Source organism: Anser cygnoides, chromosome 1, assembly GCF_040182565.1.
Source record: "Anser cygnoides isolate HZ-2024a breed goose chromosome 1, Taihu_goose_T2T_genome, whole genome shotgun sequence".
Taxonomy (NCBI): domain Eukaryota; kingdom Metazoa; phylum Chordata; class Aves; order Anseriformes; family Anatidae; genus Anser; species Anser cygnoides.
Window position 1 is genome coordinate 59,612,069 of NC_089873.1, and position 22,627 is coordinate 59,634,695.

A 22,627-nucleotide genomic window follows, 5' to 3' on the forward strand; every position below is an offset into this window, starting at 1 on the left:
CTTACCAGCCATTCTGATTGCATTCCTAAAGGCCAGCCAGGGTGAGATGTGCCAGTCTCCCTTCTTGTCTTTGGAAACTGTGGCAAACATGGCCTGTTGCTCTCATACTAGTCCCCAGCTTTGAACTGCAGGCTGTGGGAGTCTTGCTCTTCTCAACCCTTGTTAGGAGAGCCTGGCTTCTCCAGGCAATGTCAGCTTTTGTGAATGCTCTTCTTCCTTACTCCCCATCTGTGTGCTTGCAATAGTCTGTGGGCCTGCATTTCAAATTAAGGGTCTAAGATAGGAGTATCATCCACACTGAGGGAGTCAAAACAGAGAGCTGTGCTTCTTTTCATTCTGGAGAATGCCAGAAAGGTGTCTTCCCACACATACACACCCTCCCCCCTTCTATTAATATTGATGATAATTGGTTGATCTTTCTTCTGGTAGAAGTGAGCAGGAAACTCCAGGTATCTCTGTAAATCAGGCCATGTACTTGGGTTTCTAGATAAAAGGTTGAGTTGGAAAGCTTTGTATAAGTCAGTTTCATGGGAAGACTTCACAGTACAAGGGAATTCAGCTATTAAATTCTTAATTTAGTTTGTTTCAGCAGTGCATATATTAAAATAACTTGATGAACAGAAGGCTAATGTTCAAAGGTGATCAAAACAGAGTACCTTAATGTTCAGCTTTAGGTACTGTGCTTGACTTGGGTTGGAAACACTGTCCCTGGATCTTTGAGAAATGTTTGACTTGCTTTGCACTTTATGTATGTTCCTGCAAATCTGACCAACTTATCAACAAGTATTTTCTAATGACGGGGAAGAATGAGAAGCACAGAAAACATAGGCTATTCAAATTCCACAGAAACAATTTTTAGATTTTGTTTTTAAATTAAGAGTTTTAAACCAACCTGTTATCCTCTTTTCTTAGTATCCTGCAGAAATAAGAAAATATGATTATGATCCGAATTTTGCAATAAGAGGACTTCATTACGATGTACATCGGGTATGTATATGTATCTTTTTTTTGAGTTATGTTGCACTGAAAACCTAGCCAAAGAAAATAAATGAGCCTTTTAATTTTCCCAGTCTCTCACTCTGATATGTTAGGATTTTGTTTCATGTTCTTCTTTCATTGTGAGCTTGGGTATTTTTTTTAATAGCTGTCATGTATGAAGTATTTTGAGTGTTTCGTTATGTGGGGAGTGGGGAGAAAAGACAATTGAGAGTGCAACAGAATAAACCTCAAGCAGTCTGCTTTTAGAAGAAGATACTTCTTCATGACTAAGTTCAGGTCATTGGGTGTTTCCTTGGTGATTTTGCAAGTCCTAGGTAAAAGCGATTGATATTTTGGAAGCTGTAAGGGCAGTTGAAGTAAAGGTGCTCAGTCATTCTGGAACCAGAAAGGTTATACATAAAATTGCTTTCATTTTTTTATAGTTTCGTGTCAAATAATTTATCTTATTTTTTTTTTAATTTTTATTTTTCCCCTGTAAGGCGTTATTAATGAAGATTGATGCTTTTCATTATATTCAACTAGGAACAGTTTACAGGTACGTAAACTTATTCCCTATAATAATAATAAAGTATACTCTTGTTTATAAATCTTCTACTTGCATTTATTTGTGTATATCTTGGTTCATATCAGGAACAGTTCTCTGAAAAGCACGGGCATGACTGAATATTGCAGTCTTGCTGGAAGGGGCGTTTCTTTGCTCCTCTGTGTGTATGTACAGACGTGCACACACATTTACTGACTGGTACAGTACAGCTGATTTCCCCAGTCCAGAGCTGGGTAAGTTGGCAAGCTGTTTGGTCACATAGTGCTGACTCACTTTGTTTCCGGCTGTTAAATTGTGCTGAAAGACATCTAAAAATACACTGATGACTTCTCCACTGGTGCTTTCTATGCAAATAGTTGTCACAGAGTGCCTGTTAGCATGACTTGAATGTGGTTGCAGATACACTTGAGAGGTTTTGCTGTATTTGCAGAGAGCTTTTAAGTTTGGAAACGTCATTCTGCAAGCGCGATGTGGTCATAGCTTTGTGTCCACACAGGGTGACACTTTTTGAATTTACTAAATTAATGTAAAATTGGTAGACTCTGTGCTGTACTTTGTTACATGGTATAGGCTTACTGCAGGTGATCTTAAATATGAGAGTCTTTGGTATGGCTTAGTTTGTGGTAATGAAGCACTATGTGATTGATATGAACACCACACTCAATGCCATACTTTAAAATAAACAAGCCCAAGCACTTTTCTTAATTTCACTTGACAAAAAGTTTTCCTTAGGCGACAAAAGACAATGCAGCCTTGAGGTAATTTACTCTGGGGGTTGGTATGTAAGCATATGCTAGCACGAAATAACGATAGTGTGCTCATTACATCATTGTTTGCAAACTGGGCAGATAGGTACATGATTCAGTCAGAAGGAAGAAATGATGTCATGGTCCAGCATTAGGATGATATTAACAGTGTAGTGGATGTCTGGATCTTCCAAAACGATGTGAGTTCTGTTTGTATCATCATTGGACTTGTAGTGAAACTGTATACCATTTACTTGTGTCTTATACATGCTGATGTAGAGAAATTACTGTGTATTTTCAACTGTCAAAAATGGTTGCTGTGGTTGTTTTTGTTGTTTTCTTTTTTTTTCCCCTAAGCAATCATTTATACAGGGTTAGGAAAGAACCCAAGGAACCATATGACTCAATCGAAAAGTCAGTGGTTGTAGATTCATTTAAAGAGGCTGTCACTTCAGAAGATTTTGAAATGGCCATTAAAATAAAATATAAATGCCACTTCCCAGCGAGGGAAAAGCATAACTCTCTATGGTGATATTAAAAAAATAAATAAATAAAAAATTACATTTTTTGAAAATAAGTGTCGGTGAGTCTAAAGCTTCAGCTGCTGTGCTAGCAATTCACTGAGGTGTCAGATTTTCAAGACAGGATGTACTTGAGCATAAGGAAGAAATTAATACATTGTGTGTATAGTATTTATATAAAATATGTTCTATATATAAATTTTTAAGGGGCAGGTAGGGTCAGTACTGAACTTTGGAAAAATGCTAAATTGCCAGATTAAAGGCTAGGTGATGTAATCAAATATATATTTATCTGTAGAGGTATGTAGTAGAAATACTAAGATTGGTATGAATGAGGTACGAATGGAAACAAATGAATCCAAGGACACCAGAAGGAATGTTGATGGAAGGGGCAAAAGGCTGGCATGCGTTGGTGGTACCTGTTTCAGTCGGTCATTAAGATACCCGTATGTTTACCTGCTGTTCTCCCATACGGGGTTGAGGGGAACAAGAAAGAGACCGAAGGCCTTGAGAGAAGACTTCAGGAGGAGAGAAGGTATGACTGAAGCTGTAGAATGACCCAGATGAGAAGACAAGTGGGTGGTGAGTCCATCAGCAGTGTTGCTTTATGATTCAGAGTGGGACAGGATGAAGAGGGAGAAGACAGCTGCTGCTGTCAACTCCTAGTACAGAAGGCACACCCAGAGCCAGCACATGGGCACCAATGAAGAAGACACCAAAGAGATGTTGAGCTGAAGAGCTAGTGCCGCTTGTTTTCCACACCCAAAGCAGTCCTGGACAGACTGCTTGCCCATATACGTTCTCTTAGTTTTGCGTAAAATAAGACTACTTTTCTCTTCCGTACCACCATTGAACTTTGCTGTCAGTTGCTGTGTATCTGTACTTCATAGTTTTAACTTTCTTTGTCCTTTACACATTTGTAGGCCAATCATACAGCTGAAAGTAGCAGGACTTGCCCAAATGTACAGCCTCATTTGCACTGAGAGATTTTAAGCAATTCTGGCACCGTTCTGACGAGGCACGTTTCCAAGAACAGCAGTGGAAGCACTACTTTAGATGAACTGTGATGTTTTTAGTGCCATGCTGTGAGTGGAATAGGATGAACATAGTACTTCTACAGCTGGACTGTGAACTGTGTCATGACTACGGGTCTTATGACAGAACTGATCTGCAGCTTTGCCTACACAGTCTTCTCTCTCTGGATTTCACAGATGTTTATTGTCCTCTCTCTGGATTTGTGTTTAAATAGGTCTAGATCTGTAGCAGTCAGCATTCAAGTACCCTTTGGCATAGCTGTCCACAGACTAGAACATGAGTCAGTCCTTGGTTGTGATGGTATTACTTGGTAGACATTTCACATTTTTCTTGCATTTCTCTCTGTTTCCTGCTGTGGAGTGGATGACACGAATAACTCTTTTCATTTTGTAACAGAGTTATCTGCTCTGTCCTGTCCTGTGCAGTACTAACTTGAAGGCTGCAGTGCTACCAAGTCAATGTAGCATTGAGAAGCGGACTAAAGGAGGTAGTTAAAATGGGCCTCTGCTGCCACAGCAGCTTGGTGGAAGCTCATATATCATGCCATTCCACTGCAAGGCTGATACAAACTGATAGCTGAAAGCACCGGACTTATTCATTTATTTATTTTTAATGTCTTACAACACTTTGGGTGTGATCAAGAAACGGAGGCTCTGAAATCAACTGTCTTGCATGCAGGGCTGCAAAAGCATTTGAGGAGAAAAGGAGCATATGACCTAGCTTTTGTTTGCGTTCTTCAGTCTTAAGCAAAACCTCTCTGCCCTTCCCCTCCACTTCTGTGTCCTCTGGTGAGGATTATTGCATGTCTGCAGCGTTCAGGTGCTTCAATACAGGATGCTTCATACTGTCAATATTTAAAAAGAACGAAAACAAAACAAAATAAAAACACTAAAGCCCTTCCTAACTTAGCAGTTGATAAAGAGACTGTGGTGACAGATGATGTCTCTTTTTCTCCCCCATTTGTTCTTGTGCTGCTGTATTTTCATTATTTGTCAACAATCCTTCAAGTAGTGTTAAATTTTGGGAAGCTGAACTGTTGATAGAGCTTAAACTCTTATTGAGATAGAGGTTGTGTATGTGTTTGTTTCCCTTCAGTCTTCAAGGGCATGCTGCAGAATAATCTGGTTTAAACTCTATCACATCAGTGCTTTACGAAACAAAGGCAGACTGAGGAATTACTTTGTGTTCAGAAACTGGAAGCTCTAGCTGCTTCCAAACCCTTGAGGCAGACTTTCAATGGAGACTAATTAGCTTTTTCTCCTCTTAAGAAAGTGAAAGGGACTTAAATTTGGAATGTGTTCCGCCTGCGTCAGCGTGTTAAAACGTTACTTGTTCTGTAAGGAGAGACGGTGTTTTAACCTAGACCAGTGTGTTCTTATGTCATTATTAGTATTTCAGTAAGCTCCAGATTTAAGTGTTAATCTGTTAGAGTTTCATTCAGTAAGTACTTGAAAATTTCAGCGTGACTTTTGAACTGAAGCTTACGTTGCTTTCCAGAGGCCTCAGCGTTGTCCCAGATGAAGAAGTCATTGCAATGTATGATGGTTCCCATGTCCCCTTGGAACAAATGAGTGACTTTTATGGAAAGGTAAAAATACCAACTGCTATTTAAAAACTAAATAATCTTCTGAAGGGGTGAGGGAGATGGGGTTACGTTTTGTTCTTGTTTCTACTAACAGTTGTTTTCCTCAGTGCCTGACTGACTTATGGTGCTGGACAGGAAGTTTGCCCTCTGAAGTGACAAACACCCTTTCTTTCTCCCGCTTGCTGTAGTTTCTTCTTTCACTGTTCCCTTTCCCAGCCATACAGGCAGAAGTGGCTACATACCTCTTCCTGGTGGTCTAATGGCTTCCCTGATGTAGCAGCATGTAAATGTATGGAGGCTTCTCTTGCATATGAGCTGGTACAGTAAGAGAGTTGGACAAAACATGAAAAATTTTCAGTTTAGGATTTGACTTTATGGAGAAGTTGATCTTACTGGAAAGTTCCTTCCACTTTTCCAAAATATATGCTATCTTTTTAGCCAAAACCAAATTAATTTGAGCTCCTTTACTTCCGGGTGTTCATTCCTTGCTGACAGGAAAGACCTTTCTTTGTGCTGTGGGGCACTTTGTTTTACTACACTTGTTCCTTGTTTTAAGGAACCGACTTTAGGATTACCAACTTAGGTCTCTGGAGCAGCAGCAGCAGTTGGGAATATCAGCCTGGCATTCCCCAGCTCTTGGTGGCCCTGCTTGACCAGGGCCATTGGACCGGTTAGCCTCCAGACGTCCCTTCCAACCTCAGCCATTCTGTGATCTCGACCAGTGTGCTGTCTTGAGGAAAGCTGTCTGGCTGTTTTACTTGAAGTATTTGTTCCTGTATAATGAGGTTCTCTACTTACATGAAAATTAACTATAGTTTCAGCTTTCGCAGAGTGGGCGTCTATTCTTCTGTTCTTGCATTAGTAATTGTAGATTCTTACAGCTTTTTACTATCTCTTTACAAGGAGGCAAATTGTTTTGCAGTCCTAGTTAGTATTCTACTTTATTCAAAAAACCCCACCAGACTTCCTGCCCCCCTCACCCCTTGTCAACAATCAGTGCTTGTTACTTGTAGATTTGTAGACATTTGGTGAAGAGGTCTTTAGGTGTTTTTCCTGACTTAGCTGAGCACTGTCTTTTATGTGTTTATAAATTAAAATATTGCTCTTAAAGCAGTGATTATTCATGATTAATTTTTAAAATAAAGCCAATGCTTTTGTTGGAGTTACTTTATTGAAATTCTGTCAATTCAGCAAGAATCCTAAAGCAATGAGAAGAGTGGTGGCAGAAGCCATATTTCCAACTAGTCTGAAGTGTTTATATTAAATGAACAAAAGTCCTTATCTGAGAAACGTTTGACCTTTTCTTTTTTTTTTCTTCGCACCCATATGTAGAGCTCACAAGGAAACACAATGAAGCAATTCATGGATATATTTTCCTTGCCGGAAATGACACTCCTTTCTTGTGTAAATGAATATTTTCTGAAAAACAACATAGACTATGAGCCTGTTCATCTGTACAAAGACGTCAAGGTATTAACTTTGAAGACTTAGGTAAACCTATACATTTGTGCATCTTATCTGTGAGCACTTTGAAGACTCAACCTCCTGTGTTAGCTCCAGACATCAACTTTAGGTTTTGTATAGAGTAATTATAGCTAAAAACCATTAAAAAAACCCATAAGTAAAATGATGGTAGACCTTGGAAATAAACTGAATATTTTAGCAATTTTTTTTTAAATATAATATTTTATGGCAGTTGTTCTTTCTTCAGGTTTGTGGGGGGATAGGAGTAACGTAAAGAAGCTCTCATATGGCAGTAAAGCTTCTTTGCTTGCTATTGAAGGTCTACTTTTCTTGCTAGCAGGAATTGTTAGAGTCTGTGGGGAATTACATGGAGCTTTCAGTTGTACTGCCTCTGTATTTCTACTAGTATAAGACTGTGTTTTGTCTCTTGCTTTTGGCATATCTCGTTTGCTTGTTTGCTTATGTTCCTACTCCAAAAAAAGTCTAGTAGTAATGACTGGAGTAATTTGACTCTCCCGGTTCCACAGGCTGTATCCTCCAGAGGAGTTAAAGTTGTGTTATGATTACTTAAGAACAGAAGAGGTCACTCTCAAGTTGGTGGTGTTTGTATGAGCTTTCCACCCAAAATCTTTTCATGGCCCATTTTTTTGAGATATATTAAACCTGAGTAGTTAAGTGCATGCGATGGGCCTGAATACTGAACTCACTTACCCATGTAGATCAGATAGGCTTTAAGAAACTTTTGACCTCCTGCTAAGTTTCCCTTGTGCCTGTAGTTACATAGTCAGAAGGCTAGTGTTTTTGGCTTTTGCTGAAAGGTTTCTAAAAACGTCCGTACATTTAACTGCTCAGTGTTACCAACATTTTTGAAGCCCCATAAGTGGCATTTCTAAAAGAATTTGTAGCATTTATGCCCTTAAACCTTGTGTAAGTGCCAGTGTGGCAGTATCGGTATCCTAAACTGAGAGCTGCCAAATGTCCTCAGAGTACCCTTACGGCTCCTTTGCTTAAGGATTTAGCTTCTTTTTTCTGTTTGTATTTTTTTTTTTAATAGCCAGGGCATTTGGGAATGATAGTCTAAAATCTGACTTGTGTCTCCTCTGCCCCCCCCCGCCCAAGGAAAGGAGTGTGTTCTGCTCCAGAGGTCACCTGTGATGACTCGGCTTCTGCAGTGGGATTTCACCCAACTTTACCCTTTTGAGCTCTCTTTCACAGTTGTTACAGCTCCTGGTTTGTACTTTCCTGAAAGTATGAAGTTATTTTCTTGGAGAACAAGTTTACTCCTTGTCTAGTGGCGGTGCGCACATAATGATTACTGCATGGCATTTCTGTAAAGTTGAAAATGTAATTAAGAGAAAGCAGTTGTTATAAAAGCAAATTACTGATACACAGTGAGCATGATTCTTATATTTGAAAAGATCTCTCAGTTCTTCAGTGCTCTGTTGCTTTCCTGACAGGATTCAATCAGGGATGTCCACATCAAAGGAATAATGTATAGAGCAATTGAAGCAGATATTGGTAAGTACTGATGAGATCATCTGTCAAAGCTTTGTGTAATGATCTTTCTGGCTTCCTTATTTAATATCACTAATTCTAAATTTTAAAGCTTGGAAGAGGTGTTTCCACTTGCAAAGGTTGCCTCTGTTAAGTATAACATCTGAACCCTTGGTTGAACACAGAAAAACATTCTGTTGAAAAACTTTAAATTAATACTTTATCTTCACCAATCCTCACAGAGAAATACATCTGCTATGCTGAACAAACTCGTGCAGTGTTAGCAAAGCTGGCTGATCATGGCAAGAAGATGTTTCTTATCACAAACAGTCCCAGCAGTTTTGTGTAAGTGAACAGTTGTTTGTTGTTCAACTATACATATGTAAAGGATGGGGAGGATGAGGTGGTTGAATGTAATTCATTACGTTACACAGATAATGGCATTTCTGTTAGGCTTTGGTGTTAATAACCCTTTGTCCTTTTTAGGGACAAAGGCATGAAGTTCATAGTCGGCAAGGACTGGAGGGATCTCTTTGATGTGGTCATTGTACAGGCTGATAAGCCAAACTTTTTCAATGATAAGCGAAGGTGGGTATTTAGTCAGTAAGGACTGATTCAAGCAGCTTATTCCATATAAGGCTGTAGAGGATGTTAATGAAATATTTTGATTTGGGTGCAACGTAAATTTAAATTGTAATGACCTTAGATAGGATTTAATTAAATACAAAATGCAGAAACACCCAGTTCTGAAGGACAAATATTACCATTTCTTACCCGAGAAAGTTGCAATAGTTAAGACAGGCCTACGGGACTGAGTTAGGGTCATAGAGGTTGTTTTAAATGCCTTTTTAACATCCCTTACTGGAAATCTTTTTCATTACTTGTAGTTTTGTTTAGTCACATGTAATATTTAAAGGGCAGACTGGCTGACAGGCTGTAGTATTCGAACTACTTGTTCAGTTAAGTAAATATATTTGCAATGCATATGTACTACTTTTGCACTTGAAAAATACCTCTTCCTTTATGTGTACTTAAGACTTTGAAAGTGAGATTAAAGTGGGAATTTTTTCCTCTTTGCTTCATTTTCAATTTAATTTCAAAAAAAAACTTTGCTATCCTTCCAGCCCCCAGTCCTGTACTGCCTCCTTCAGTTGTTCAGTTGTACAAAGTGAGGTATTGGGCAAGATTTTAAATATTTTTTATTCCTTTTTGGGATTACTTCTTAATGGCAGACCATTGTCACTGTTTCCTGCCTTCTGTCTGTGGAGGCTGGTTCCCTGCCTTAGTTCTCAACGGTTGTTCTCAAACTCTGTTATAGTTTTTATCAGTATACTGCGTAGATAGATTGCATTTACCTGGCTAAAGCTGAAGTTTTGGAGCTTTACCTTCTCTCTCACAAAGTATTTAGATGCTATAAGGCACATTTTCCTTTAGAAAGATGAATATTTTCACTTTTTTCACTTTTGAAATATTCTGTCAGTTTTTACAGCAGCGTAACAATTGTGTGTAATTCTGTTCTAGACCGTTTCGGAAAGTGAATGAAAGGGGAGTGTTGCTTTGGGACAAAATTCACAAATTGCAGAAAGGCCAGATTTACAAACAGGTACCCTTTAAATAACTTTCTACACTTTCAGTTCAGGTTTAATACCTGTTCCCTACAGTCTTAAATTTCTTTAGCTATCACAAAGGCTTCTGAAAACAAGGTATTTCTTAAGAGTTCTTTTAATAATTTTGGTAGTTCAAATTAATTGCTGGTATTATATGTCTGCAGTTTACTTGCCTCTCAAAGTGGCAAGTGAAAAGTTATAGTATTACTGAAATTACACATGGCACTCGGGATTCATAATATATAAACTGAGAGCAAGATTCTTGATAGAAAAATATATTTAGGTGTGTACTGAATACCTTTTTCCTGCCTGTGATTGTGCAAACTGCATACTGCTACAATGTACGTGTCATTTCTGCAGGGTAACTTATATGAATTTCTGAAGCTTACTGGCTGGAGGGGCTCTAAGGTTCTCTACTTCGGTGATCACATCTACAGCGACTTGGCAGTAAGTAGTTTGCTTTCATGAAACGAGATGCCCCGCTAGCATGGTGCCCCGCTAGACCTTCTCTTCAGAAACAGAGAAGGACTGGTGGGAGATGTGGTGGTCGGAAACTGTCTTGGGCAGAGTGACCACGAAATGGTAGAGTTCTCTATTCTTGGCGAGGCCAGGAAGGGGACCAGTAAAACTGCTGTATTGGACTTCCGGAGGGCTGACTTTGAGCTGCTCAGGATGCTGGTTGGCCAAGTCCCTTGGGAGGCGGTTCTGAAGGGCAGAGGAGTCCAGGAAGGCTGGGCGCTCCTCAAGAAGGAAATCGTGATGGCACAGGAGCGGTCCGTCCCCACGTGCCCAAAGACGAGCCGGCGTGGAAGAAGACCGGCCTGGCTCAACAGAGAGTTGCGGCTTGTGCTTAGCAGAAAAAAGAGGGTTTATAATCTTTGGAAAAAAGGGCGGGCCACTGAGGAGGACTACAAGGATGTAGCGAGGCTGTGCAGGGAGAAAATTAGAAAGGCCAGAGCTCATCTGGAGCTCAATCTGGCTACTGCCGTTAAAGACAACAAAAAATCCTTTTACAAATATATCAACGCGAAACGGAAGACTAAGGAGAATCTCCATCCTTTACTGGATGCGAGGGGAAACCTAGTTACTAAGGATGAGGAAAAGGCTGAGGTGCTTAATGCCGCCTTTGCCTCAGTCTTTAGTGGCAATACCGGTTGTTCTCTGGATACCCAGTGCCTTGAGCTGGTGGAAGGGGATGGGGAGCAGGATGTGGCCTTCGCTATCCATGAGGAAATGGTTGGCGACCTGCTACGGATCTTGGATGTGTGCAAGTCGATGGGGCCGGATGGGATGCACCCGAGGGTACTGAGCGAACTGGCGGAGGAGCTGGCCGAGCCGCTTTCCATCATTTATCGGCAGTCCTGGCTATCGGGGGAGGTCCCAGTTGACTGGCGGCTAGCCAATGTGACGCCCATCTATAAGAAGGGCCGCAGGGCAGACCCGGGGAACGATAGGCCTGTCAGTTTGACCTCAGTGCCAGGAAAGCTCATGGAGCAGATTATCTTGAGGGTCATCACGCGGCACTTGCAGGGCAAGCAGGCGATCAGGCCCAGTCAGCATGGGTTTATGAAAGGTAGGTCCTGCTTGACGAACCTGATCTCCTTCTATGACCAAGTGACGCGCTTGGTGGATGAGGGAAAGGCTGTGGATGTGGTTTACCTTGACCTCAGTAAGGCTTTTGACACCATTCCCCACAACATTCTCCTCAAGAAACTGGCTGCTCGGGGCTTGGACTGGCGTACGCTTCGCTGGGTTAGAAACTGGCTGGATGGCCGGGCCCAGAGAGTTGTGGTGAATGGAGTCAAATCTGGTTGGAGGCCGGTCACTAGTGGTGTCCCCCAGGGCTCGGTACTGGGGCCGGTCCTCTTTAATATCTATCGATGATCTGGATGAGGGGATCGAGTGCACCCTCAGTAAGTTTGCAGATGACACCAAGTTAGGGGCGTGTGTCGATCTGCTCGAGGGCAGGAAGGCTCTGCAGGAGGATCTGGATAGGCTGGACCGATGGGTTGAGGTCAACTGCATGAAGTTCAACAAGGCCAAGTGCCGGGTCCTGCACCTGGGGCGTAACAACCCCAAGCAGAGCTACAGGCTGGGAGATGAGTGGCTGGAAAGCTGCCTGGCCGAGAAGGACCTGGGAGTATTGGTTGATAGTCGGCTGAATATGAGCCAGCAGTGTGCTCAGCTGGCCAAGAAGGCCAACGGCATCCTGGCCTGTATAAGAAGCAGTGTGGCCAGCAGGTCTAGGGAAGTGATTGTGCCCCTGTACTCGGCTCTGGTGAGGCCGCACCTCGAGTACTGTGTTCAGTTTTGGGCCCCTCGCTACAGGAAGGACATGGAGGTGCTCGAGCGAGTCCAGAGAAGGGCGACCAAGCTGGTGAGGGGTCTGGAGAACAAGTCTTACGAGGAGCGGCTGAGGGAGCTGGGGTTGTTCAGCCTGGAGAAGAGGAGGCTCAGGGACGACCTTATGGCTCTCTACAGTTACCTTAAAGGAGGCTGTAGCGAGGTGGGGGTTGGTCTATTCTCCCACGTGCCTGGTGACAGGACGAGGGGGAATGGGCGAAAGTTGCGACAGGGGAGTTTTAGGTTGGATGTTAGGAAGTACTTCTTTACTGAAAGGGTTGTTAGGCATTGGAACGGGCTGCCCAGGGAGGTGGTGGAGTCACCATCCCTGGAGGTCTTTAAAAGACGTTTAGATGTAAAGCTTAGCGATATGGTTTAGTTGAGTACTTAGTGTTAGGTCGGAGGTTGGACTCGATGATCTTGAGGTCTCTTCCAACCTAGAAATCTGTGATACTGTGATACTGTGAGATAAAATACGAGACTTTTTGTTGGATTCCTTCTCTTCTTCCACAATTATTCAGTATAACGCTCTTCCATTTGAGATTTCTGAATAGAGCAAAATTCCAATTGATAGTTGCTTTTCCTGCGTTGAAGACAATTGGTGCCATAAAAGGCTGACCCTGTTTTCCACCTACTTGTAGCATTTAACTTGTTTACACCCTGAGCCCAGGGATGTGAGTTTGCATTCCTGATCCAGATACCGATTGTGCCAGATGTAGCAGAAAGTAAACACGGATATCCAAACGTACAGGATGTAGCTGATTTGGATGACATTTGCTACTAAGTGTAATAAGAGCTGAATGAACTTCTGTTTTGAATGGCAGGAGGCAATCTTTCTGTCACTACTAGTAAACTGACTTTCTTCCTGAGATTTTGCTGGGGTTTGCAGCCCCCCTGTCCATGTGTTTTCATATTACCTTACAAGCAAATGTGCTGTTCACTCTTACTTCAGAATAAGTTACCATCACTTAACTCTTCTGTAATTCCTTGTGTATTAATTCCTTTACAAGACTGATTGTCAGCCATGCTGCTGTATTGTGGTTCAGCAGTGGATGTTAATATTTTTGCCCAACATGCTTTTAAAAAGAAAAGTAAGCCTGGGTGCTATGTAGGGCTGAGGACCAAGTGAAGAAGGAGGAAGCTCTACTCTTTGGCACAATGGAGGAAAGAACACAGATAGCAGCTGCCTCGTCTTATATTTGTCAGGAGAAGCTTGAATAGCTGGAGGTCCTGATAGGGCCTTCTGTCAACTGTGTGTGAATGGGTAGACACCACGAACCCAACACAATTTCCTCCATATGCTTCTGACAGCAGCAAAGATCTCATCTATAATATCTTCCTCTTGGAAGATGTGGGATTTGGAGCTTACTCTAAAATTAAAATCTGTTGCATGTTGGCACAATTAAGTCCCGCTGTTTAATATGTCTGCTTATGCAGAAGAAGCAATTTAAATTAGTACACTTTGGGAGTAAAGAATGGTCAAATTATTCAATTCCTTTAAGTAGTTCTTTTTAAGACTAATACTTGCATTCTTTTTAATACTTTTTGGTAAATAGGATTTGACCCTGAAGCATGGCTGGCGCACTGGTGCAATTATTCCAGAGTTACGATCAGAGATTAAAATCATGAACACAGAGAAGTACATTCAAACCATGACCTGGCTACAGACTCTGACAGGATTACTGGAACACATGCAGGTTTGTTCTGCGTATGTGTAATCGGTTCTGTATAGCTGAAGGGATCCGGCTAAGTTTCTAAATGCTTGATGTTGCAAGTGGTTTCTGTCTCACTGAAGCCCCCAGTTTAACTGCAAATAAATGCTTTAATTATTTGCAATGATTAGTTTTCTCAAAATTTTGGCCCCTTCCTCCACTGGTCATGCTGTGTTGGTTCCCGCTTTCAGTTGGTTAAGGTACGTGAGTGATTGTTGTATAATGATTGCTGAAGCATTCCTCATCTCCTGTTAGCTGATAAGAGTTTATTAATGGAAAGGTTCATTTATGAAGGCATCCTTAATTATCTGTCATCTACACTTTACGTTCCAGGTTCACCGTGATCCTGATTCACAGATGATTTTAGAAGAATGGAAGAAGGAAAGAAAGGAAATGAGGTAAGAAATGGAAGTTGGGCTATTTGCAATATTCTTCATGGTAGCCAAGTGTTCAATGTGATGTATTTCACAGGTTTCTCCAGAATTTCTCTCCATTCTTGATTTATATTCTCTGCTAGCTACTGACTTTCTAGAATATTGCTTTACATAGCAAATTTTACCTGTTTCTTCTTCAGCTCTTCTCCCCTCTGACCTTTGTGCATATGAGCCCCTATTCCCCTTCCTTAGAACAGATAGTTGTTTTCTGCATGAAAGAGTAATGTCAGGTCATAGAATCATAGAATATCCCGAGTTGGAAGGGACCCACTAGGATCATCGAGTCCAACTCCTGGCACCACACAGGTCTACCCAAAAATTCAGACCATGTGACCAAGTGCGCAGTCCAAACCCTTCTTAAACTCCGACAGGCTCAGTGCAGTGACTACTTCCCTGGGGCGCCTGTTCCACTGTGTGACCACCCTCTCGGTGAAGAACCTCTTCCTGATGTCTTGCCTGAACCTCCTGTGCTGCAGCTTGACACCATTCCCTCGGGTCCTATCACTGGTGATTAAGGAGAATAGATCGGTGCCTGCCCCTCCACTCCCCCTCATGAGGAAGCTGCAGACCGCGATGAGGTCTCCCCTCAGCCTCCTCTTTTCCAGGATGAATGGGCCAAGTGATCGCAGCTGCTGCTCATACGTCTTCCCCTCTAGTCCCTTCACCATCTTCGTAGCCCTCCTCTGGACACTCTCCAACAGTTTCATGTCCTTTTTGTACTGTGATGCCCAGAACTGCACACAGTACTTGAGGTGAGGCTGCACCAGCGCAGAGCAGAGCGGGACAATCCCTTCCCTTGATCGACTAGCAATGCCGTGCTTGATGCACCCCAGGGTGCGGTTGGCCCTCCTGGCTGCCAGGGCACACTGCTGGCTCATATTCAGCTTGCTATCAACCAAAACCCCCACCCACATCCCTCTCTGCGGGGCTGCTCTCCAGCGTCTCGTCGCCCGGCCTGTATGTATAGCCAGTGTTGCCCCGTCCCAGGTGCAGGATCCGGCACTTGCTTTTGTTAAACTTCATGCGGTTGGTGATCGCCCAGCTCTCCAATCTGTCCAGATCTCTCTGCAAGGCCTTTCCACCCTCAACAGAGTCAACAACTCCTCCAGGTTTAGTGTCATCAGCAAATTTGCTCAAAACACCTTCTATTCCTACATCCCAAATCATTTATAAAAACATTGAAGAGGACTGGCCCTAAAATGGAACCTTGGGGGACCCCACTAGTGACTATCCGTCAGCCTGATGCAGCCCCATTTACCACAGCCCTGTTTACCACAACCCTTTGAGCCCTGCCCATCAGCCAATTGCTCACCCACTGTATGATGTTTTTGTTTGGCTGTATGCTGGACATTTTGTCCAGTAGGATCCTATGGGAAACTGTGTCAAAAGCTTTGTTGAAATCCAAAAAGATCACATCAGCTGGTTTCCCTTGATAGACTAGATGGGTGATCTTATCATAAAAGGAAATCAAGTTAGTCAAATAGGACCTACCCCTCGTGAACCCATGTTGGCTGGGACCAATGACTGCATTGTCCCCCAGGTGTGCTTCAATAACTTCAAGGATAATCTTCTCCATAATTTTACCAGGCACTGATGTGAGACTGACAGGCCTGTAATTGCCAGGGTCTTCTTTCTTGCCCTTTTTGAAAATTGGTACAACATTTGCCAGCTTCCAGTCTACTAGGACCTCTCCAGATTCCCAAGACCATTGAAAAATAATTGAGAGAGATCCAGCAATGATGTCAGCCAGCTCTCTAAGCACCCTGGGATGAATCCCATCCGGACCCATGGACTTGTATGGATCCAGGTGGAGCAGTAAATCCCGCACACGTTCAGGGTCTGTTGGGAGTTTGTCATTCTCACCATCACGGTCCTCCAGCTCAGGGCACCCAGGGTCCCAAAGCCCATCATCAGCGTTGAAGACGGAGGCAAAGAAGGCGTTAAACGTCTCTGCTTTGCCGATGTCCTTGACTGTGAGGTGACCTTCCCCATCAAGTAGAGGACCTATGTTTTCTTTGGTCTTCCTTCTTCTGTTCACATACTTGAAAAAAAACATACTTGAAAAAAACCTCCCACAGACATGGCCAGCTTCAACTCTAGTTGGGCTTTGGCTGCACGAATTTTCTCCCTACAAACACGAACAGTGTCCCTGTATTCCTTCCTTGTTGCCTGACCCTCCTTCCAGCAGCCATACACTTTCTTTTTCTGCCTAAGCTCCAGAAGATGATCCCTGGTCAGCCAGGCCGGCCTTCTGCCCCACCTGCCTGACTTCCGATATTTTGGAATAGCCTGATCCTGTGCTTTTAGGAGGCAGTGCTTAAAGACTGACCAGCACTGATGGACGCCAATGCCTTCAAAAGCAGTTTCCCAGGGGACCTTGCTAACTAGTTCTCTGAGCAGCCTGAAGTCTCCTTTCCCCATATCCAGGGCTGAAGTTTTGGTGGCAGTTTTCCTTCTGTCACCAAAAATTTTAAAACTCAACCGCTTCATGGTCACTATGACCAAGATGGCTGCTAATTACCACATCTGCCACAAGACCCTCTCTGTACTCCAGTAACAGATCTAGGAGGGCACCTTTCCTAGTTGGCTCCCTTAGCACCTGCACCAAGAAGTTATCATCGAGGTGCTTTAGGAACCTCCTGGACTTGCTCGTGTCAGCCGTGTGGTGATCCCAGTTGACGTTTGGCAAGTTGAAGTCCCCCATAAGGACAAGGGCAGCTGATCTCGAGGTATCTCTTAGTTCCTCAAAGAATAATTCATCGGCGTCATCATCCTGTCCGGGTGGTCTGTAATAGACTCCCACAACGACATCCCCTTTATTTGTTCGTCCCTTAATCCTTACCCAGAGGCTCTCAACTTTGCCATTGCCAACTTCAAGTTTCACCCAGTCCAGCCCCTCCTTCATGTACATTGCCACCCCCCACCTTGCCTACCCTGCCTGTCCCTCCTGAGGAGCCTGTAACCATCTATTGCGACACACCAGACACAGGACTCATCCCACCAGGTTTTGCTTGTGCCGATGATGTCGTAGCTGTGGGACTGGGCCAAGACTTCCAGCTCATCCATTTTATCCCTCATACTGCGTGCGTTTGTGTAGAAGCACTTCAAGTGTGCCTCACTGCACGCAGCACCTTGTGGAGCAGATCAAAGGACTTCACTAGCGCACAGTCCCTCTGATTCTAGTGCACCATCCCTTAGCTTATCACTGGCAGGCCTGGTTTTATCCCTTCCCGCCTTCGACTCTAGTTTAAAGCCCTATCTATCAGCCCTGCTAACTCCTGGGCAAAAATCCTTTCCTGAGAGAGGCGCATCCCATCTGGTGCCAGCAGCCCCGGTGTCGCGTAGACCTTCCCATGATCAACAAACCCAAAGTTCTGCCGGTTGCACCAGTCTCGAAGCCACGTGTTAGTCAGATGAGTCTGCTTGTCAACATTGATCCCCCCTATCAGAAGGACAGACAAACACAACCTGTGCCCCTGATCCTTTAACCAGTCGCCCTGAAGTCCCTTTTGATCGCTCTTGGACTTGTCCTTGCTACTTTGTCATTACCAGCCTGAAAAACTGGTAGCGGGTAGTAGTTTGTGGGCTGTACCAGGTGAGTGGCTTTCCTGGCAATGTCTCTTACCCAAGCCCCAGGGAGGCAGCAAACTGCCCTGTGGGTTGGGTCCGGATGGCATATCGGGCCCTCTGTCCCTTTCAGAAGGGAGTCCCCCATGACGATAACCCTTCTTTCTTGACAGAAGATGTAGCGATGCGAGGGGTAGATTGCCTTGAAATCTAGGCAAATACTAGATCAAATACTCTTCTTTCTTGTCTGGGTTCTCCAGTCCCTCTGCTATGTTCAGCTGTCATCATTGCTATTGATTACACAGCTTAACTTCTGCACGATTTGAAAATGTATTTCTGTATCAAGGGAATACCACTAAGTCAGTTCTTCAGTTCTCTCTCTCTCTTTTTTTTTTTTTTTTAGGTGATTTGTTCAGATTACATACAACGTATTTTGGAATATACAGAAATGGGGCTCTGTGCTACACTGGATTTAGTAGTGGTCTCATCACAAAGATAGGCAATAGGGCTAAAGCTCCTAAAAATGTGCTAGCATGAGAGAGCAATCCCTAAATACAGAGTGTGTGAAGTGCACTTTTGGTGAGGACAGCAACTGAGCTAACAGCAGCCTTCCACAGAAATGTGGAAGTAAATGAAATAGGAGTAATGCTTGGCAGTGACTGACTAATAACAGAGGTTAATTCCAAGATACGTTTAAGTATTTTGTGTACATTAAGCTAAATCTTTTTTTTTTTTTTAAAGTCTTTTATCTCTGGGACCAATGGATATCATTAGGATTTCGATAAACACAAAAGTCTTCTCTAAAAATCTCTAGAAGTGAAAGCTTGAGATGTCGTGTTTCTGAAGTAAGGAGCATCTTACCACTGTTTTAGTGGGAGAAGTATAAAGCTCTTCTTTTCACTACTGTGATGACTAGATCTGGGCTACGTATATGCAAGAAGTGGAAAAACTTTATATGGTGCACTTAAGTGTTTTGAAGTGAAATGGTGAGAGAATAACACACAGCACAAATTATAGGAGCTGATTGCTTCAAGTTCTGGAAACTAGCTGATAAAGAGATGTGCGCGAGTATGTTCCATTCATTCTCTTTGTTTTCTTTTTTTGGTGGACAGGGAAATGAACAGGAATTTCTTCAATGCACAGTTTGGAAGCTTATTCAGAACGGATGAGAATCCCACGTACTTCCTAAGACGTCTGTCTAGATTTGCAGATATCTACATGGCATCGCTGAGTTGTCTCTTGAACTATGAGCCTGACTACACATTTTATCCAAGAAGGACTCCTTTGCAGCATGAACTTCCTGGCTGGTCAGATCAGCTGTGCACTGGTACATTCAGAATACCCTTCCTACAAGAGACGGTTCAGATCAAATAGGCACTTGCCTTATTCTCTCTAAAATGGGCAAATACATCCTTTTTTTTGAATATGGATGCATTTTATTTAACTCACTTAAATCTGTTACCTTGATTTAGATGTAATTCATACTTGTTCTCAATAAGCATAGCACCTATTTTCTCCTCTCCTGCTCAGAGATGTGAAACCTCTTCTTACACACAGAGGATATAATGGACTGCCAAAATAGCAGAGGGCTGGGGGAGAGGACAAATCTGAGGGGGAAAGGCTGGTGATGTTCTGGGATGGTTGCTTTTGTTTGTTCATTGGCAACTTTGATCTGTAGCCTTGTGGCTTACAAAGAAATAGCTGTGCTGTCCTTTCTGGCTGTGATCAGAACTCTAGCTAGAGCCTGTCATGGCTTGGCACTGAAAAGCTTAAATCCAGTGTTAGTCATTCAGTGATACGCTGTTACTAACCGGTTTATGGTGAGACTGAGAGGGATATGGCATAAGCAGTAACTTCCTGTTGCCGCAGCTAGAGCATTATCTGCAGCTGAACTAACTGGTGTAATGCTTGGGTGCATTACAATGACTTTACAATGACAATGAGCATTGCAATGACTACAGTACAGGCATGCTCAGGCTGGTGGGCTTCTTTTCTTGCCTGTACATCATTTTCTGTTCTTGTTCTGTCTGTGCTTGGCTGTAGGTGGACCTGTACCTAAACCTGACAGTGACAGGAAGCTTGGAGTGCTTCAGCTTCCTTGTGCTGACTTTGACACCTTTCTTTTTAAGTTTCCAAACTGTTTAAATACCCGCTCTCTGATAATAAAGCCATTGCAACAGGTCTCACAGTGTGCATTTCAAAGTGGAGGCAGAATTCCATCAGGCTTTAGATTGATCCTAAATGCTGCTTTTAAAACTTACAAGTGTCTTACAGTGTGGCACGCAGTGCAGTTTTGAAGTTCCCTTGGAGATGAGGTACTTGATGTAGCCTTCAGTAATGGACTTCTGCATTCAAAAGTAAACACGCACAATGGGCACATGAATTTGGGGGGGAGGAGGGAGAGGAGACGTGAGCAGATGAAAAACAGTTTTCTGATGACTTTTTTTTTAGCTCAAGCCCCCAGAGCTGGATTGGGGGTGATGGACAATTTGCATCAAGCAAAACAGTTTTAACTGTGCAGGTGAGAAGTCTTATAGGATTACTAAAATTGCAAGAAAGGCATGAACACAAGCTTTGCGTAGCATGTATGTTCCAAAGATTTGAGCTGAAAAATGTCTATTTTGCACAAGGAAAACATCTGTTGATGTATTTCCTCGAACAGGCACTTTATAGAACTGATATGTAGTTGTTTTTAAATCAGGATGCTTTCTTGTCTCTGCATCCAAAGGAAAGTTATTATTTTTGAACTGGTGCTTCCTGCTCCAGCCATTTTAGAAGGCATAATGACTAACGGTTTTCAAATTTTAGTTATTAAGGGTTCTGTTCTTAAAAACGTATAATTGACAAAATACATAGGATTTTGTATCTTTCATTTCATTATGGGATATCACTTGGTTCATACCATGATAGTCAGGTAAACAAACTTTTGGTGACCAAAAGTTTTCTTGTTTGTTTTTTAACTTGTCTTATATGCAAGAGTCTGTACTGAATTCCAGATGCAGTATCTCTCATGTTTTTAAAAGCATGTTTGCAAAGTAAAGAATGTATTTTAATCTAGCCTGCACAATTTCATATGCAGTTTTCCTGTATGCTTGAAATCAGTCTGAAGTCCTGAGAGGTGCTTATGGATTTTACGTTCATGGTTTTCTTGTGCTCCTATTTGAAACTTGACATGCCACGCTCCTAAAGTGAGTGCTTGTGTGTTTGTGTGTGTGTGTGTGTGTGGTGTGTTTAAACAGAAGAGTATACCTGAAATGAGTAAGTTCATCTGACAGTCCTGCTGTCTTGGTGGAAGAAGAAGGTAGTTTGGCTTTATGAGGAGAGTTGTTGGTGGAGCTGTGCAAGAAATATTTAGCATAACTCGATGATGCAGGCTGTTCTGTCAGCTGAAATTTGGGGATGGAAATGTCCCCAGTTTGCCTTCTTTTTTTATCCTCATGCTCAGCTAGAACTGAACTTGGTGTTACATATACGTAGCACCTTTCATGCTCTACAGATCTCAATGCACTGTTTAAAATAAAACAAAACCCACTGTACATTCTTCATGTCACTACCAGCAATTAAGAGTGTTGTTCTTCAGTTCTGCATTATTGCATTTGCTAATGTTTTGGTTATAGCTCTTGTGTTTCTTCTTTGAAAGCTGGCTAGGAGTCAGTTTGTTTGTCTAATTTTCCTGTGTTAACCAGGAACAGTCTGATTGGGTTGGATGATATTACCTGCATACTGCCCATTTTGTTTCAAGATGATTTTTCCTCCCTCTCAACTTACAAACCCATCAAACGTCTGTACAAAGCTATGTGACAGCAGGCAGCTCAAGTAGAATCTTGTTTATGTTGCATGACTTCTTGAAACAACATTGCATGAAAAAAAATTAATTATGGAAGCGTTATGTTCTTTCAAAAAAAATATATAATATGAATTTAAGTGAGAATTTTAAAATGCATTATTTATTTTTCAGTGCTAGAATATTATTCTTTTAAAAATGTATTGTGTTTTTGTAATTATTTCAAAGAACTCGAGCTGCATACCTTGGTGCTCTCTGCATAACTTATTTTAACCTTATGTTACTGACTTCCAAGAGATTTTTGAGCACGTTGAAAGGGCAATGTCTGTTTATGTTCATTTTGGAAGTGTAGTTTGTTTGAACACCAAAGTAAGAAGAAATTTTTTTTCTGTTCTGTAAAAACTGAGAGGAGAATAGTCTGTCAGTAAAAGAAGAGTTTAATAAACTATGGAAACTTTTTTGTGATTAGAAAATATTTAATGATTATTACAAAAATAAATGCTTGGACTCTGTCTTCTGGTCCCTATGAGCGTTAATTTTTTGGGTGACATGGGAGAAGGAAAGAACAGGAATTGTATTGTTGCAAAACTGTGGGGAAAGCTCCCCCAAACGTGTGCATGTAAGGGTGCATGTCCCTTCTAAAATTTTGTTTTACTGTCTCTAGAGAAAATCAAGAAAGAATGTGTCGGGGCATGAAGAGGAGTTAGGGAAATGACTTCCATCTGTGGCTTTCATTCGGTCGTATTTACACTTTAGATTCCCTTGGCTGTCCTTGATAGTTGTGTTGTCAAC

At 42.3% G+C, this 22,627-nt stretch overlaps 1 protein-coding gene across 1 annotated transcript in view; it reads left to right on the forward strand.

Moving 5' to 3' along the window:
• NT5DC3 (5'-nucleotidase domain containing 3) overlaps window positions 1-22,347 on the forward strand; it is a 32,875-nt gene extending 10,528 nt beyond the window's left edge. The window contains exons 3-14 of the mRNA XM_048081061.2: window positions 913-987; window positions 1,479-1,534; window positions 5,343-5,433; window positions 6,763-6,900; window positions 8,352-8,412; window positions 8,631-8,733; window positions 8,875-8,976; window positions 9,910-9,991; window positions 10,356-10,442; window positions 13,895-14,035; window positions 14,384-14,448; window positions 19,164-22,347. Of these exons, the coding sequence (XP_047937018.1) occupies window positions 913-987; window positions 1,479-1,534; window positions 5,343-5,433; window positions 6,763-6,900; window positions 8,352-8,412; window positions 8,631-8,733; window positions 8,875-8,976; window positions 9,910-9,991; window positions 10,356-10,442; window positions 13,895-14,035; window positions 14,384-14,448; window positions 19,164-19,425 (1,263 nt within the window). The 3' untranslated portion in view covers window positions 19,426-22,347. The remainder of the gene's footprint in view (window positions 1-912; window positions 988-1,478; window positions 1,535-5,342; window positions 5,434-6,762; window positions 6,901-8,351; window positions 8,413-8,630; window positions 8,734-8,874; window positions 8,977-9,909; window positions 9,992-10,355; window positions 10,443-13,894; window positions 14,036-14,383; window positions 14,449-19,163) is intronic.
• The last annotated feature ends 280 nt before the right edge of the window (window positions 22,348-22,627 follow it).